Source organism: Streptopelia decaocto, assembly GCF_964273445.1.
Source record: "Streptopelia decaocto genome assembly, chromosome: 27".
NCBI classification, from domain to species: Eukaryota; Metazoa; Chordata; class Aves; order Columbiformes; family Columbidae; genus Streptopelia; species Streptopelia decaocto.
In genome coordinates, this window is record NC_138682.1 from 1,251,569 (window position 1) to 1,268,362 (window position 16,794).

At 69.0% G+C, this 16,794-nt stretch overlaps 2 protein-coding genes across 6 annotated transcripts; one reads left to right on the top strand and one right to left on the bottom strand.

Annotated features, from left to right (window-relative positions):
* The first annotated feature begins 94 nt into the window (after nt 1-94).
* Nucleotides 95-4,465, top strand: NAB2 (NGFI-A binding protein 2). Its single transcript, XM_082073758.1, has 7 exons — nt 95-581; nt 1,108-1,912; nt 2,068-2,201; nt 2,699-2,750; nt 3,001-3,133; nt 3,207-3,407; nt 3,519-4,465. Exons 2-7 carry the CDS (start codon nt 1,115-1,117, stop codon nt 3,611-3,613), a joined length of 1,413 nt encoding a protein of 470 aa, XP_081929884.1. The 5' UTR covers nt 95-581; nt 1,108-1,114; the 3' UTR covers nt 3,614-4,465.
* STAT6 (signal transducer and activator of transcription 6) lies at nt 4,401-16,031 on the bottom strand. Of its 5 annotated transcripts, none has more exons than XM_082073753.1 (23): nt 15,920-16,031; nt 12,333-12,463; nt 11,889-12,027; nt 11,204-11,242; nt 10,245-10,328; nt 10,042-10,159; nt 9,891-9,952; nt 9,613-9,761; nt 9,387-9,518; nt 9,121-9,309; nt 8,966-9,053; nt 8,043-8,165; nt 7,859-7,951; nt 7,578-7,784; nt 7,408-7,502; nt 7,186-7,322; nt 6,936-7,082; nt 6,743-6,812; nt 6,492-6,617; nt 6,273-6,380; nt 5,481-5,561; nt 5,159-5,281; nt 4,401-5,082 (listed from the first exon to the last, which is right to left on the bottom strand). In XM_082073753.1, the coding sequence occupies exons 2-23, from the start codon at nt 12,446-12,448 to the stop codon at nt 4,887-4,889; spliced, it is 2,622 nt and encodes an 873-aa protein (XP_081929879.1). In that variant the 5' UTR covers nt 12,449-12,463; nt 15,920-16,031; the 3' UTR covers nt 4,401-4,886. The 5 variants fall into 5 exon arrangements, with proteins under 5 accessions (XP_081929879.1, XP_081929880.1, XP_081929882.1 ...); XM_082073754.1 differs by lacking the exon at nt 15,920-16,031 and adding an exon at nt 14,553-14,618; XM_082073756.1 differs by lacking the exon at nt 15,920-16,031 and adding an exon at nt 13,075-13,373.
* Between the last annotated feature and the right edge of the window lie 763 nt (nt 16,032-16,794).

Here is a 16,794-nt window from a genome sequence, read left to right on the forward strand (position 1 = left end):
GCGGCGACCCCGGCCGGGGTGAAGGTCCCTGCGGTCTCCGGGAACCGCGACTCCTGCTCCCGTTCAGGGGCTCCTTGTGCCTCGCGTGTCCACCCCGCTCCCCGCGCTCCCCACCCGGGACACCGGCTCCGGTTCCCCGCTCCCCCCGCGGCGGAGGCTGCCCGGTCCACGGGACCCCCGGAGCCGCCGTGCAGGGGGCCGGTCCCCGCTCCCCCCGCCGCTGCGCCTCCTGCCCGGGGAGGGGGGGGCCGGTGCGGCCGCCCCCGCCAGCTGCCCCCCCGCCGCTGCCGCCCGCGCTGCGTTCGGCGGGGGCGGCAGCCGCGGGATCCGCCCCCGGGGCCTCCCACGCCGCGGCGCAGCCGGGGCCGCTGCTATTTCACGGTACCGCCCGTGTGGGCGGCGCGCAGAAGCGGCGCGGCGCGGCGGAGCGAGCGCGCCCGGCCCGGCCGCGGGACCCCCCGAGCCCCGGGACCCCCAGGACCCCCGGGACCCGCGGAGCGCCGTCCCGGAGCCCCCGCCACCCCCCCGCCCGGCGGCCGCGCACGGGGCGGGTGCAGCGGCCGGAGCGGCGCCAGCCGGCGGTGAGCGAGCGGGGGGCGGCGGGAGGGGACGGGGGCACCGGGAACCGCGGCGGGGCGGGGAGCGGGATGTGGCCGGGGCACCGGGGGGGGGCACCGAGCAGGGCGGGGCAAGCGCGGCTGGATCGGGATACCGGCACATCACCGGCCCCGCGCCGTCGGGGATGGGGAGGGCTGGGGCAGCCCCGGGTGCGTGTCCGGCCCCACGCGGGGGGTGGGGGGCTGCTAGTGGCGGTAGGGGGGGTCGCAGCACAGTCCCAGGAGTAGGGGGGGGACAGAAGGGGACCCCACTCGTGTCCGTGCCATGTCCAGGGGGGCTGTGGCCACAGGGTCTGTCTTAGCAAGCACGGGTGGGCCTGGGTGTCTGGTGGGGGTCAGGGACCCTGAAGCACCCCATATCGCCCTGTCCCGCATGGGGTGACCCCCCTCCCCGCCCTGTCCCCCCAGAGCACGGGCCAAAGGGTGGGGAGGGGGCTTCTCCTGCGTGCCCGCTCGTCCGTCCCCTGGCACGACGCCGTCCGTCCCGCAGGCTCGCCATGGCCCTGCCCCGCACGCTGGGGGAGCTGCAGCTGTACCGGGTGCTGCAGCGCGCCAACCTGCTGGGCTACTACGAGACCTTCATCCAGCAAGGGGGGGACGACGTGCAGCAGCTCTGCGAGGCGGGCGAGGAGGAGTTCCTGGAGATCATGGCGCTGGTGGGCATGGCCACCAAGCCCCTGCACGTCCGCCGCCTCCAGAAGGCCCTGCGCGAGTGGGCCTCCAACCCGGGGCTCTTCAGCCAGCCCGTCTCGGCCGTCCCCGTCAGCAGCATCCCCCTCTTCAAGCTCTCCGAGGCCGGCGGGCGCAAGGCGCTCAGCAACGGGCACGCCAGCCCCGGCGACGCCGCGGGCAAGGGGGGCAGCAGCGCCGGGACGCCCCCAGCCCGCAGCCCCACGGAGCCAGGGGAGAAGCTGTCGCCGTCGGCAGCCCCACCGTGGCCGGGGAGGAGCACCCCCGAGTCGGAGGGCGGTGGGGATGAGGAGCCAGGGGGTCCCCCCTTCTCCCCGGGCGGGCTCGGGAGCGAGCAGCCGGCGGGCACGGAGGTGCTGGAGCCGGAGCTGGTGCGGACAGTGGCGGAGAGCGTGGAGCGGCTGCTGCAGAGCTGCCCCCGGGGCGGCGAGGCCGAGCTGCGGGCGCTGATGAAGCTCAACAAGAAGCTGGCCAAGGCCGTGGGGCACATCTTCCAGCTGGAGGATGGCGACCGGCACAAGGAGGAGGAGATCCGCCGGCACAGCGCGATCTACGGCCGCGGCGAGGCCCGGCGCCGCGAGGGCAAGCAGCTCACCCTGCACGAGGTGGGTGGCACAGCGGCCGGTTTGAAAGTCCTGGGGATGTGCTGGCTCGGGGCGGGGGGTGCTCTGGAGGTGGAGGGTGCAGGCCGGGGTCCTGGAGCAGACACAGAGTCCCACGGGTGCCGCTGTCCCCGCTCATGCGTCGTTTGTGCACCCAGCTCATCATCAACGAGGCGGCCGCCCAGTTCTGCCTGCGGGACAACTCGCTGCTGCTGCGGCGCGTCGAGCTGTTCTCGCTCTCGCGGCAGGTTGCGCGGGAGATCACCTACCTGTCCTCGCTCAAGGTCACCAGGTGAGCCCAGACCTGGCCAGCCGCCCCTCGCCAGGCGTCCCGGCCATCACCCCCTCCGTGCCCCGGGAGCTGCGCCGCAACCCAGCGCCGGGACTGCGCGGCGCCGACCGCCCCTTCCCTCGCGTGAGCTGTTTACTGCCTGACCTCAGCGCCGTGGGCGGCGGGAGGGCGGCCGGGATGCCGGGCGCTGGGGACACTGCTGGGGACAGCCCCGTCCCTTGTCCCCGTCCCTTGTCCCCTTCCCCCCCGCCCGCCGCGCACCGTGGCCGTGCTGCCTTTTCCCTTCGCTCTCCAGCTGCTCCCCCGTCTTGCCACCCCCGGTTCCATCTGTGCCAAAGCCCCGATCGGAGCGGTCCCGCGGCACCGCCCTGCCCGGGCGGCCGCCCACGCCTGGCGCTGCCCGCGGCGTGGCAGGAGCCGGGCCGGCATGTGCGCCGTGGGGCCGCTGCACGGCCTCCCCCACGCCTGACGCGGCCCCTCGTCCTCCCCCCGCGCAGGGCGCATCCCGAGGAGAGCGGAGCCAGCGCGGCCAAGCGGCTCAAGCAGGAGGTGGGTGCACGCCCAGGGCGCGGGGGGGCACACCCGTGCGCAGGTGCGCGCAGCTGGGAGCGTGGGCAGGACGGCGCGGCGCGCCCGGGGCTGCCCACGCCGGCTCGGGCAGGCAGCGAGGGGCTGCGGGGTGGGGGCTGCAGCGAGAGGTTGCGGGGTGGGGGCTGCGGCGCTGGCGCGGCCGTGGGCAGCGGGGGGTGCGGAGCCCCCCGGCGGACATGGTCCCGCGCTCACCATGCGCTCCCGGCAGGTGGGTGAGCAGAGCCGCCCGGAGCTGCTGGCGCTGCCGGGGGCGACGGAGCCCCCCGGGGCTGCGTACCGGGCCAGCCTGGAGGAGGACGCGGGCAGCCTGTCCGGGGAGAGCCTCGATGGGCACCTGCAGGGTGAGTGGGGTCCCCTTCCCTTCCTTTCCCGTTCCCGGCTCCCCCAGCACTGACCGTCGCCCTCTCTCCGCAGCGGCCGGGCCGTGTCCCCGGCTGACGCCGCCGCCCAGCGCGGCCCCCGACGTGGCGCTGGGCCTCCCCCCCCACGGGCTGTGGAGCCGCCACATCCTGCAGCAGACGCTGATGGACGAGGGGCTGCGGCTGGCGCGGCTCGTGTCCCACGAGCGCGTGGGGCGGCTCAGCCCCTGCCTGCCCGGGAAGCCCCCGGCGCCCGGTGAGCCCCCGCGGGGTGGGGGGGGGGTCGCGGTGTTGCGGTGGGGCCGCAGCTGCCGTCCCCCCCGCGGCAGCGCCGCCCTGACGCCGCCCTTGCTCTGTCTCCCTGCAGAGTTTGAGGACGGCTTGGCGGAACGGGGCCCGCCGGCCCCCCCGGACCCCCCCCGCGGCACCATCAAGGTGGAGCAGGAGACCAGCCGGCAGTGAGGCCCCCCAGCCCCCCCGCCACCATTAACGAAGCAATAACGTGCTGGGGGACGGGTGCCGGTGGCGTGGCGGCGGCGCTCTGGGCATGGGGAGCCAGCGAGGGCTCGGCCACAGCCCCCCGCTCCCGGCCGCTCCCGCACCGACGCTCTGGTTACCTCAGCCGCGGTGGGACGCGCTCCCCCCGCAGCAGCAATACCCTCGTCCCCACCGGGGCTGGGGAGCCCTCGATGGACTCGAACCCGCTGTACAGACCCCCCCGGCTCACCCCTCCTTACCGCCCCCCCCCACCTGGGTGTCCCCAGGCCGGCGTCCCCCGGCTCCGTCACCGTGCGCGGGAGCCACGTGCGGCACCGCGTGCTCCAGCAGCGCCGCCCACGCCGGGCACACGGTGCCGCGCACGCCCCCCCCGCAGCGCCCACGCGTCAGCAATCCCCCCCCCAGCGGCACCGCGGCGTTTCGGCTGTAAATACCCCCCCCCGCAGCAACCACCGCTCAGCGCCAGCAACTGCGCACCCCCCGCACGCACCCCCCCGCCTGCCCCCCGGTACCCGTGTGCATGGGCCCTGTGCCGTGGGGTGTCACACGTGCCGTGGGGTGTCACAGATACGTGCCCCCCCCCGGCACGACGCAGGTGGCGTTTGACGGGCACTGGGGTGGTGCTGCCCCCCCCAAACCCCTTAGGGTCCACCGCCCCCCCCCGTTTCTGTGAGCCGTGCCCAGCCCTGGGGTGTCCCCCCCCCCAACTTAGGACTGTGTGGTGTCTTTTTAGAGCATTAGCGACTCTTCCTTTGTAACGTGTACAGTAGATTATTTATTTTGTTATTTTGGAATAAAACTTTATTTTATGGCTTATTTTCCTGCTCCCAGGCGATGGGTCCAGCGCCCCCCCCCCTCCCCCCGGCCCCGGAGCCGTGGGGGGGTCCCAGTGTCCCCCAGGCCGGGGGGGCCCGTCACGCGCCGCGCTGGCGCGGCCGCCCCGGTGCGGTTCCCGCTGCCGCCTCCCGCCCTCGCCACTGACTCACGGCGGCCCCCGCGGCGCTGAGCCCGGCGGCGTGGGCTGGGGGCGGCGGGGGGGCCGCACCTGCACCCCCTCCTCACCGCGGGGTGTATACGTGGGGGACGGCAGGGTGTTATCCGGAGTGCTGTTCCCCCCCCCAAATAAAACCAACTCCCCTTCCCTTGGGTTTCCACCCAGGTTGAGTCCAGGAGTCCAAAGGCTGTGGTGGGGGGGGCACAGTCCGATGACCCCCCCCCCGGCAGCCCCGTGACCTCCTCAGGCGTGTCCCGGCCGGACGCTGTCGTCCCACCGCGACTCCCCCGACCCCCAGCAAGATGTGCTGGGGCTGGGGTACCCGGTGCGCTGTGGGGGGGGCGCGAAGGGGGGGCACAGCGCGGGGCCCTCCAGCTCCATGTTGTGCAGGAACTGCTCAAAGTCCGAGCTGGGGGGCAGGTCCATGCTGGGCGGCATCCTGGGGACACAGGCAGTGGGGTGACCCAGGGGATCCCCCCAGCCCCCTTGCGGACCCCCCCCCCCACCATACTTACCACTGTGGGGAGCTCGGCAGCGGCGCCTCCACCATGGGGGGGAACGGGGCCAGCTCGGGCATCTCCTCATCCCGTGGCTCTGGCGAGGGGCCCCCGGGCAGATACTGGTTGTGCATGAAGGGCCTGGGGGGCCACAAATGGCAGGGGGGTGCCGACATAAGCCATGGGGCACCCCCTTACCCCTGGGCTGCTTGTAGCCCCACGGCACAGGGGGCTGTGCTTGGTTTGGGGGGCTGGGGTCGGTCTTGTTGGGAACACCAGCACTGGGAGCAGCGGTCAGCTGGGGCGGGTGGGAGAAGGGCCCCCCCGGCCATGTGCTTACATGGGGTTCCTGAAGGCGATGTCCTGGCAGCGCGGCAGCGCGGGCTCCATCACCAGGGGCGGCGAGAGCATCTGCGAGGGGCTGCGGGGAGAGCGGGGGCGCTGAGCCGGGGGAACACCCCCCCGCCACATGGGAATTAATGATATCAATGCTATGTGAAAGCAGGGCTGTTATCACTCTGGTCCAGGACAGACTGTCACAGCAGCATTGGGCTGCAAGGGGGGCATCCCATCCCATTATCCTCAAATAAGGGGTGCATCAGAACCCAAAATACGGCTCATCTCAGCACTGCGCACCCGGCACCATCCAGAGCGCTTATGTTGGGTAGCTGAGCACCAGGAGCGTTGTTTTCGGGGACGGAAAGACCTATGATGCGCTGTGTAAAAACTGGGGCATTGTCATTTCGTCTTTAATTTTGATCAGGAGCATTACAGGCTGGTTAAGGGAGGTTTCCCTGAATCTGGAGCCACTATTTTAATGGCATATTCCTGTGTGGCTTCATAATCTAGAAATGTGGCTGTCTCCAGGAGAAGCTCGTTATCAAACCCTGGTTTTAGCCTAAAATGGACATCATGGTCTCTAAAACAAGTAACTTTGCCATTCAGATCAGCATCCCTGTCCGTTACTGTTATCAATGCAATTTTTGTGTTAAGGGGGGGCTTCTCAGACAAGAGCACTGTCCGGTTCGCTGGATTGATAATGTATCTTGTGTCTATTGATGGGACATTGTCATTAATATCCAAGCACTGGGGGGCCCACCCTGCTCCCCACCCTCGCCCAGCACCGTCCTACCTGGGGAAGGACCCGAGGCTGTCGGAGACCATCATGTTGATGCTGGAGTCACCTGGGGGGTGTTGGTAGCCCGTGGGGACGGACGGGGGGCAGAACGGAGCGGGGGGGCTGCAAGCGCAGACATGGGGGGTTCACATCTGGGGGGGTTCTGCACCGCAGCCCCCCCACCCCCCCGCCCAGGGCACAGCTGGGCACAGCTGGGCACAGCTGGGCACTCACCACATGGGGCTGAGCACCGACTGCAAGCTCTCGGGGTGCAGCTCGGGCTGCAGCATGGGGGGGGTGAACATGGGAGCCTGGGGGTGGTCGTGGGGGCCCCCCGCGGTGCTCTGGGGCTGCTGGTCCCTGCGAAAGTGCATCAGCCCCATCAGACAGGCGGGTCCGGGTACCCGCAGGGTTCCCCGCGATGTGCCGGCCGGGGGGGTCCGTGCACACACCCCCAGCATGGCCACGGCCCCGCGCGCACCCACCTTTCGCTTTCCACCGTCATCTTGATGGCGGTGGACACGTAGCCCCGTCCGTCCTTGCCCGTCTGCTCTTCTGCTCAAAGGGGAGAAGCGCCCGTGAGCCACCACCCGGCACAGGGCCATGGCAACCCCCTTGCCCAGGGACTTCTCTCCAAACTGGGGAGGCCAACGTGACACCCATGTCCCCAGCACTCACTGTTGTAGTGGCTCCCGAACGCCTGGTCCTTGGGGATGTTGGGGTAGAGGTTGCGGAGCTGCCCCAGGTCGCGGATGCGGTCGCCGAGGGAGCGGATGGACAGGTCCTTGGCAGAGAAGGGCTGGATGTTCTCCACCTGGCTGGACCCTGCGGGGGGACACGGCACAGAGCTCCGTCACCCGCTCCCCAGAACGCCCCATGTCCCCAAGCCGCGATGACACCCAGAGCAGCCGCTGTCCCCCCATCTCACCGTCCTTGCCCCGGATGACGTGAGCGATAGTGACGCCCCCAATCTCCGAGTCGCTGAAGCGGAGCAGGAAGGTCCCGTCAGGCTCGGTGCTCAGAAGCTTGCAGACGTACTGCTTGCTGATGAAGCCGACGATGAGCCTGGACGGACGGACAGACAAACAGTGAGCCAGGGGGGAGGGCAGAGACCAGGACAAGCAACCCCACCAGGTCCACGGGCACCCACCTGTCTGACCAGTAACTCTTGAGGCACCTCTTGGTGAGGTCCAGGACTCCATCAAACCACTGCCAGAAGGTGAAGCCCCGACCAGGCAGGATCTCCTGGGGCGGAGAGAGGGCGTGAGGCTCCCCAGGGCCACGCCGGCTCCTCCCGCCCTGCCCTGCCCTCCCAGTCACCTTGTTGAACTGGGCCCAGGAGACGCTGCGGCTCTGGAAGTCCTCGGGTCTGGCGCTGTGGTCATTGAAGATCTTCTGGGCCAGGAAGAAGTAGTGGTCCTTGAGGAGCCCCTTAGTGGTCTGCACCTCTGCCATGAACTTCAGGTTCAGCGTATCGCACATCTTCTCCCAGGGCACCCGCTCGGCCACCACGAAAGGCACCCGGTCCTGCGGCGGGGCCGGCGGCGTCAGGACGGCGGCTCAGGCGCCGCCGGCTCCGGCCCTCGCCCCGCGGCACTCACGATCTCGGAGAAGGCGTTATCCCACAGCACGGTCGCTTTGGCGTTGTTGTCCTGGTTCCCGTGGACGATGACCACGATGGGCAGGGACAGGACCTGGGGCACAGAGCGGTTCCCCCTCAGCCGCGGGGACGCGGGGCGGCCGCGCTGGGACCGTCACAGGGACCGTGCGGGAGGGGGTCGGTACCTGGAGGTGGACGGACAGGTTGCCGGGGGTCAAGGCCACGGTGGTGCTGAACAGGACGGCACATTTCTCCTCCGTCACCGACTCAGATCCCTTCCGCTCGCAGCGCTTGATCTTCTTCAGCAGCTACAAGGGGAGAGCTGAGCATGAGCCCTGGGCAAGCGCTGGCCCTGGGGCCCTGTGCTGCTTTGGCTGAAAACGGGTTAATTTTCTTCCTGCATTACAAACCTTTCTCTTTCCCAGCCCGCACGCTCATGACTTGCACTCAGGTTGAGAACAAGCAGATCCCAGCCCAGCACAGGGTTCATGGTTTGAATCGCTCTGCTCTGAGAGCCAAGGACACTCTGAGCTCTGCCCACAGGGGTGAGGCAGCGAGGAAGGGGATGGACGGACAGAGCTGGACTGACACCCACACGGAGCAATCACAGTGTTCCAGCCCATTAGCATCCTGCTCATTATTTAAGGAGAGTCGGGACCTTCTGGTTTTGGCTCTTCTGATCTCTTGGGTCCTTCTCTTCGCTCTTTTTGGCGCAGCCGGGGGAGTTTTTGGTTGGGATGTTTAGTTTGTCCTTTTACCATTTTGCAGAGGCCTCTGAGCCTTTCTGCCTTTCTCCTCTTTTCTCTCTCTGGGATCGGCTTTGGGACCAGGTGCCGTTTCCTGGCACTGGCTGCTCAGCGTGTTCATGAGGAATTGCCTTGACTATCTTTTATTTCTATTTTCTATATATATTTACTAGTAGTGTATTTTGTTATTTTACTAAACTGTGTTGATCTCAATCCAAGTTCCTCCTTTCCCTTCTGATTCCCTCCCATATTGGGGAGGGTGAGTGAGTGACTATCGTGGTTGTATCGTGCTCGGGTTCAACCAGACAGCCCCCAGCCCCCCGCCCAGCCCGTCCCATCCGCCCCCGGCTCAGGGCACTCACCACGTTCTTGAAGTTGGCGCAGCAGGTCCCGCTGGCGGGGTTGGTCTCCAGCGCCACCACGTTGTGCATGATCTCCCCCGTGCTCTCGCTGTGCAGGGAGGGGGTCAGGGGTGCCCGGGGGGGCCGCCCCCTCGCCGCCCCCCCCGGCCGCTCACCTGAGGGTGCCACTGTAGGCGCTGAGCGCCACCTCCCGCGCCTGCTTCTCCGTCACCATGTCGGCGCGCACCGTGTAGGGCTTGGCCGCCGCCTTCAGCAGCTGCGGGCCCAGCAGGAACCGCACGCTTGCCTGGAACTTGGTTTGGGTCTTCAGCACCTGCGGTGGCTGCTTCTCCACCACGAAGGAGCTGGGGAGCGGGGGAGACCATGGTGCCCGGCACAGCATCCCCCGCCAGCTCTGCCGCCACCAAGCCCTGCGCGTTACCTCTTGACCAGGCTGGACAGGACCTCGTTGAAGCGCTCCAGGAGCCGGGGCAGCAGCTCGGGCCCCAGCTCCGCGCTCGCCGCCATCACCTGCTGGTGCAGCTGGAAGTGAACCTCCACCAGGCTCTCGCACCTGCCGAGGAACCGCGGGGACACGGGCACCCTCAGCCACAGCCGAGCTGGACCCCAGCGTCCCCAGGGAGCGGAGTGTCCCCATGTCACCTCACCTCTTCTGCAGCGGAGCCAGGTTCTCCTCAAAGACGGCGCCGTTCCCCGCCAGCTGCTGCTGCCTCTTCCAGATCTGGATCCTCTTCAGGACCTGCTGCTTGGCCGCCTCCAGCTCCTTCACGGCCTCCAGGATCAGGCTGGGCAGCTCCTGGGGGGCAGCACCGGCCGTGGGGCTCTGGCCCCCCAGCAGAGACTCACAGCCGCCCTCCATCCCCCCGGACACCGAGACCCCCGGAGCTCGTTGGCTCCTTCCTCAGCTACTCCAGACCCCACTCACGCTCTCCGGGGGTTTCGCTTCTGTCTTCAGCTGCGGGTCCCGCACATTTGGCTGCAGAGAGGCTGTGGGTGAAGGACGGGGGTGTCCCCGTTAGCCGGGGTCTGCAGGACACCCCAGGGGCTGCGTCCCCACACCAGCCCCCTCCCCTCACCCGCGCGGCCGTCCCGCAGCGCCTGGATCTCCCGGACGCGATGCTGCAGCCGCTGCAGCCCCAGGCTGAACTTCAGCTCCTCCTGGCGCCGGTGGAAGCTGAGGGGCAGCTGCCGGTCCTGGGGGAGAGCGGAGAGCGGTGAGGGGGGCCCCGACACCCCCAAACATCAGGGTGCCCCGAGCGGGGGGACAGGGAGCACGCACCCGCTTCAGCACGGCGGCTTTCTCCCCGTCCAGGATGGCTCGCAGCACGGCCACCAGCCGCAGCGGGTCCCGCCGGTAGGCGTTCTGCGGGGACACAACGATGGGGGGTCAGCACACGTGTCCCCCAGCCCCGTTTTGGGTGCCCTCCCCACAGCAAACGGCACCGAGCAGCCTCGGGGGTTTCACGATGCGAAGAGCGGGACAGACAACAACTCGCTGTTGTTGTGACAGAGCTGATTTCCAGCTTTAAAACCGGTATAAACCGTGCGTGAAAAATCACAGATCAACTTAAAATTATAAAAAGAAATCAAAGCAAAGCAAAGTCTTCTTTCCGCAAGCATCTCCTTGAGATGCCTGCGGAAGATCCTCCCGCTGCCTTGGCCTGGGTGGGTCTTTCTAGCGAGAACAGGGGGAGGAATTTCCCCGCTGGCTCCGGCTCCCTGCACCCCGAGCCAGCTCCGGCGGCCTCAGAGCATTTCCCAAATTAGCCACTTCCCAAAACGGCAGCAGCGAGCGGCCGGACAGCGCGCCCGGTGCCTCCGGAGCACCGGCGGCTCCGCCACCGAATCCCGGAGCCCCAGGGCCTGCCCCGTGTCCAGACGCAGCTCTGGGGACAAACCCAGCCCGCGGTTCTGGGGACAAAAGGCTCAGGTTTGGTGTCCCACAGTTCACACATCCCATGGGGGAGCACCCGGCTCTCCCAGCACCCAGAGCGTCCCCCCCGGGGGGCTCCGGAGAAACGGGGGCGCGATGGGGTGAGGGATGGTGGGAGGAAGGAACATGGGAGGGTGGCTCTTCTTGAGAGTTTTAAACCCCAAAAAAAGCCCTAAATTGAAACATCTGCCTGTTTTCCTACAATTTTAAAAAGCAAGATTCTTGTTTTGGAAAGTTACCCCTTTCCCCAGAAGTTATGACTAAAGCAGATCCCTTCCCAAATGTATATTGAAAGTGTCTGTTACCAAAAAGCAGGGCTTGCAAGCAGAACAGGGCTCTAAGAGCTTCGCTGGCAGGAGAGAGAGCACAGGGGTTAAATCTGCAATCACAGAGGGTGGAAGAGACAGAGAGCAATTCAACAGACCTCCATAAACAGCCCAGAAAAAGAAACCCAGCACGCACAGGCGGACACGGAGGAGGAAACGCAGCACAATGCGCGGCACGGAGGAAGGAGAAATCAAACGAGCAGAAATGGGGAACAGCTGGCGAGGCGGCCGTGGGACACGGGGGAGGCTCCCCCGGGGCTGGGGGCGGCCGTGGGGCCTGGGGGGTTGTGGCCGCGGGGGCAGCTCCGCCGGGCGCCTGAGGGGCTGCAGAACCGCGGCAACAAGGGGGAGCCGGGGGGACAACCGCAGGTGCGGTGGTGACAGCCCGAGCGCTGCGGTGAGCTGGGGGTCAACCCCAGGACATGGAAACCCCCCCCGTCCTCCTGAAGTGCCCCCAAAATCCCCCATCGCTGGGTCCACACAAGCTCGTTGCTCATGGGTGGCCCTGGGCCTTGGTGCAGGTGTCAAGTGGAGACCAACTCATGGCGTCGGCCCCATCGAGCGGTGCTTGAGCCAGCGAATCCAAAGGATAAAATAATGGTGGCGCAAGCGCCGCCCCAGCGCGACGTGACCCTGAGGGTCCCCACTCGCGGCCCCCGCGCACCTCCACGCCGCTGATTTGCTGCAGGATCTGGCACTGCTGCCCGTCGCTGCCGGCAGCGCCGCGGAGCTTCTCCAGCATGGCCGCCAGCATCCCGCTGGCCACGCTGGTGCAGAAGGCGTCGGAGCCATTGATGAACTCCCTGGAGAGGAGAAAAGGTTGGGCGGACGGGCACGAATCCTCCACCCTCCCCTACGCAACCCACGCTCGCTTCGGAGGGGAAGGGGACACCTGGATTTCCAGGGGAAACGTGCTGCGCGAACAAGGGCGAATTGTGCTCGGAGAGCGAGGAGGCGGCTCCCTGGAGAGGCCGCGGCTCCCGAAACCTCCGGAAACCTCTCCCACGTGTACGCCCGGCTGCTGCACGCCCGCCCATCCCTACCAGCCCCATCGCCGCGGCGTGACCCACGGCGCTGCCCCTGGGTCCCGGAGCCACACGGGACTCACCAGGGCTGGTTCTCCAGCCAGTCGGCCAGGAGACAGCGCAGGCTGCGGGGAAACTCCGTGAAGAGGCCGCTGAACTCCTCCGGCGGCATGTGGGAGACGATGCTCCAGAGGGACATCTTGGCAGCTGTCACCTGCGGAGGAACGAGGGGACGAGGCGTGAGCGGGGTGCCCAGAGCACCGGCGGCTCCTCGGGGAGGGCAGGCGAGTCCCTTCGCTGCCTGAACCTGCTGCTCGGCAGGAGGAGGAGGAGGAGCAGGAAGCCCAATCCAGGATCGGCCTCTTGGGCAATCCTGGGCGGGCAAGCAGCCCGTTTGTGCCTCAGTTTCCCGCACCCCTGGGGAATCCCTGCGCCTCCTGCTGTGGGTGACACGCAGGGAGACGCTGAGGGCTGGGCAAGCGCCGCCGGCCTTGGCGTCGGAGATCGGGGAGCCGGTGGGAGCAGGGAGGCTGTTCTGCTGGGGGGTCTCAGCGAGGGGCTGCTCCCCAAAACCTCCCTGAGGAAGGCGCCTCACTTGGGCACAGCCGAGGACCTGGAGTGGAAACCCCCCCTGGAAAGCCTGGGGGGTCACGGCCCAGCCCGGCCCACAGATTCTCCGGGTGTCGCAGCCTCGACAGCCACCCCCCCCAGCCGTGCCCGCCCCGTCCTGCCCACGCCATGTCACTTCCCGACAGCCCGCTGCCCCCCACGCTCGCACCCTCCGGGCCCGGCGCTGACGGGGTCATTGCCCCGGCGCAGACGCACCTCGCTGCCGCCTCCCCGGGCTGCGACGCAGGCGGGATCCTGCGGTGGGCACGAGGCACCGGGCAGGGCGGCCGCGGGCCCCCGGCCAGCCCGTCCACCCGGGGCCGCGTCCCCGTCCCCACGAGCAAACAGCCGAGCGGGGCTCTCGTCACGCGTCCTCGCGGGCAGCGCGTCCCCCGCGGGCCTGGGCTGCTCTGCGAGAGCCGAGGCGGAGGTGGAGCCGCCGGGGACTTTGAGAAACCATGCAAGGGGAAGGAAGCCAGCGTCACTGGGGCAACGTCGCAGCGAGCGCAAAACAACCGCGCCGCCAGCTCAGTGCCGGCCGCCCCGCGGGACGAGGGGCCCGCCCGGGGCTGGCGGGGCGGCCATGGGTGCGATGTGGGCAGGGCGGTGGAGCCGGCTCCGGTACAGCCCCACGTGCCGTCCCAGGGAGCGACCCCGGCAGGCGGAGGCTCGACCCCCGGCCACGCCAAGCCCAGCGCTTCCAGGAACGCGTTTGTTTCTACTCTGCCGGAGCAAATGGATCCTGACAACTCGCTGCAGCGCAAGCCCGAGGGCTGAGTTTGCTCCGGAGGGGTCGACGCGCGGTGGGAATCGCACCCGGGAGCGCTGCCTCGGCGACATGGTGGCTGCTGGCACACCGGGAACCAACACAGGACGAATGAACAGCCTCTCATTTTGTGATCCTCAAGATGTAATCCCCATCCTCCTCCTCCCCCCCCATTAAAACCTGTATTTCTGCTTAGCCCTGGGAGGCTGGTAAGTGGCAACCCGGGACGTAAGCTGGGCATGCCTGAATTTGCAAAGAGTCTGTCGGAGGTGCTGTGCTCCTCCTCCACAGCCCCAGCTCCCCGCCAGCCCAGGGGACGACAGCTCGGAGGAGCTCGGCATGGGGGTCAGGCCCGTCCCCTCCGGGCACCAGCCACCGCGGCTCCTCCAGCCCAGCCTGCCCTGCGTCCTCCCCACCCTCATTGCCATGTTTTCCTCCTCTGCTCCTTCCCTGCCGAGACCCAGCCGCCGCAGCGATGCCCCAGCCGAGGCCGCGCTGCATGGGGGTGCCTTGAGACAAGCCGGCGTGCCCAGGATCGGGCCCCAGTGGCACCCGGAGAATGGCGCTGGGGGCAGGGACCGGGCCAGGGCTGCCCGGCGCAGGGATGTGAGACACGTCCTGGAAAGCCGAGGTGGGAGCCCTGAGCCTGGAACTGCCACCTGGGGAAACCCCACGGCCGCGAGGAGCCTCCGGCGCCTCGGTGGGGCAGGATACGGCGCCTGGTGTAGGGGAGCAGCGCCTGGGCTGTGCCTGCTCCCCCTTCCAAATCACAGTCGGCGCAGCCACTTTCACTTCCTCCTCCACCCCAGGGGCCATTTCACCTCCTCGGTGGGGCCGGAGGTCCCTGGGGCTGGGAGCCCAGGCACAGCAGGGGACCGGTGACCCCCAGAGATCGGTGAACCCCAGACATCGGGCTCCGCTGACTCACCAGGCCATGGGAAACCAAGTCAACATCCCAGAAGCAAGAGCTGCTGTAGTCTCACGGCTGTTACTCATTAACCACCGGCACTTCCTGGCAGCAGAGCGCAGCCCCCCACCCTCGGGGCCACCTCTCCCCACACATTGGGGGAACCAGGACTGCGAGGGACCCCCTTCCTGGCTGCTTCCCCTCTGCCCTCCCCAGTTTCCCAGCGCAGGGGCTGCTGGGGGAAGGCGCTGGGGCTGGCAGCTCGCGGGCACCACATCCTGCGCCTTCCCCATCCTCCTGGGTGCTGAGCAGAGATTTCCCCGGGGCTTTCTCAGAACCTCGGAGGTTTCCCAGTGCTTGGCACCCAGGACACCTGGGCTCAGCTCTAGCGTCAGGACACAGCCCGTGGAACCTCGCTGCCTCTCCAAGCGCCACGGTTTCCCCAGGGTGCTGGGGAGGCAATGCTGCCGGCACTATGGCCAAGACCAGGGCAAGGGAACGCTGTCCCAGACGGCAGGATATGGTGACAGCGCCGCGGCAAGACACCGCAGAGCCTGTGCGGCAGCAGGGTCTGGCCACAGCCAGCAGTGAAAGCTCTTCTGATTCAGAAGAAGAGGAGCAGGGCCTTCCCCAGCTGACCCAGCCCCAGCGTGACTCAAGGCACGGGGAGTCCACACTGAATCCAGTCCCCAGGAGCTCGCTGTCCCATCTGCGGGACTGGGGTGGCTGGTGCTGCCACCACCGCAGTTCTTTGCCCCAGACACCTTTATCTCCAGACACCGGGGTGCCAGCAGCTGCATCCACTTGCCAGCTGGGTGCTGTGGACTTTGGGCCCGGCAGCCCCGCCGCACACCTGGGCGGGCGAGGACCGGGCGGCATCCCCAGCTGCGTGGCCACCGGAGCCGCGACACCTGCCAGCCCAGCTCCAGAGCGCCCACCCGGGGGCTCCACAGCCCCCAAAGCCCCTTTACTGTCCCTCTCCGGACGTCCCTGCGAGGCCACGTCCCGGCCAGCGCCGCTCCCGCTGGAGATCCCGGTTCATCTGCGGGGATTCGCCCCGGAGGTGCCTGCCGGGGATCCCCCCCACCCCGTCCCGCTGCCAGGAGTCCCCCTGCCCACCCGCTCGGCCCTCGGGCGCCCGCACCTTGGCACGGCTCCCGCGCCCGTGAGCGCGCCCCAGGACCCCCGCGCCAGCTCCGCTCCCCCGGGGCTGCCGCTCTCCGCCGAGGGCCCCGGTACCCAGCCCGGTGCCCCTGCCCCAGCCCCGGGGCGGGGCGGGAGGCGCTGGGCGGCGGAAGGGGCCGCTGCGGGGCCAGCCCCGGGTCCTGGTCCCCTCTCCGGGAGCCGCCCCGGCCCCGCCGCCGGTACCGGCTCCGCGCCCCCGTTACCTGGCGGAGCCGCCGCTGGCGCGGGGCGGCCGGGCTGGGCCGGGCCGTGCGGCCCCTCAGTCCATGGCGGCGACCGGGCGGGTCCCGCGGCTGCTCCGCTCCGGCGGAAAGCGCCGAGCGCCAGGAAAGGGGAGGAGACGCGCGGGCGGCGGGTGCGCACGGGGGGGGGGCACCGGCCCGGCCTCGGCGGCTCCCCGGGACCCAGCGACCCTGCGTGTGACACCCACCCGCGGCCCCGTGCCCCCTCTCGCCCCGCGGCCGTGTCGTGGCCCTTTGCCGCGGAGCACCCCCAACCCCGCGGAGCGGAGCCGGGCTGGGGGTCCCGGTACCGCACGCTCTGATTCCCGTGTCCCCGTGCTGCGGTTTGAGTCCCGGTCTGTGGCCCCCGTGCGCGGGGTCCCGGGGAGGGACGGTGCACATCGCCTTAGGGGGTTCTTGCTACACCAAGGAGCTCCTTGCATGGGGGGCTCATTGCGGGAGGGGGCTCGCTGCTCGGTGGGTCCCTACACCTTAGGGATGTGGCCCGTTGCCCCCCCAGGAGAGCGCCTGTGGCCGCTCCTACACCCCCCGCCGGAACGGGGGGAGCCCGCACCGGGCAGGAGCACCCCGGCGCCGCCAGGGCGCGCTGCCGCACCGCCGGTGCCACCGGAGCCGGTCCTTGGGGCGGGGCCGCCGCCGGAGCCCCGTGGTGCGCAGCCCCCGGGGTCGGGTCTCCGCATTCCCTCATTGCCGGTGAACCCGCGGTGCTCGGGGCCGTAACGAGCACCGGACGTGTCGGCAGCACCGGGGTGACCCGTCCCAGACCTTCCACCCGTTGCTCGCGTTTGCCCAGGAGACCCTTTGCAGGGGGACCCTCAATGATTGACCGGTGGTCT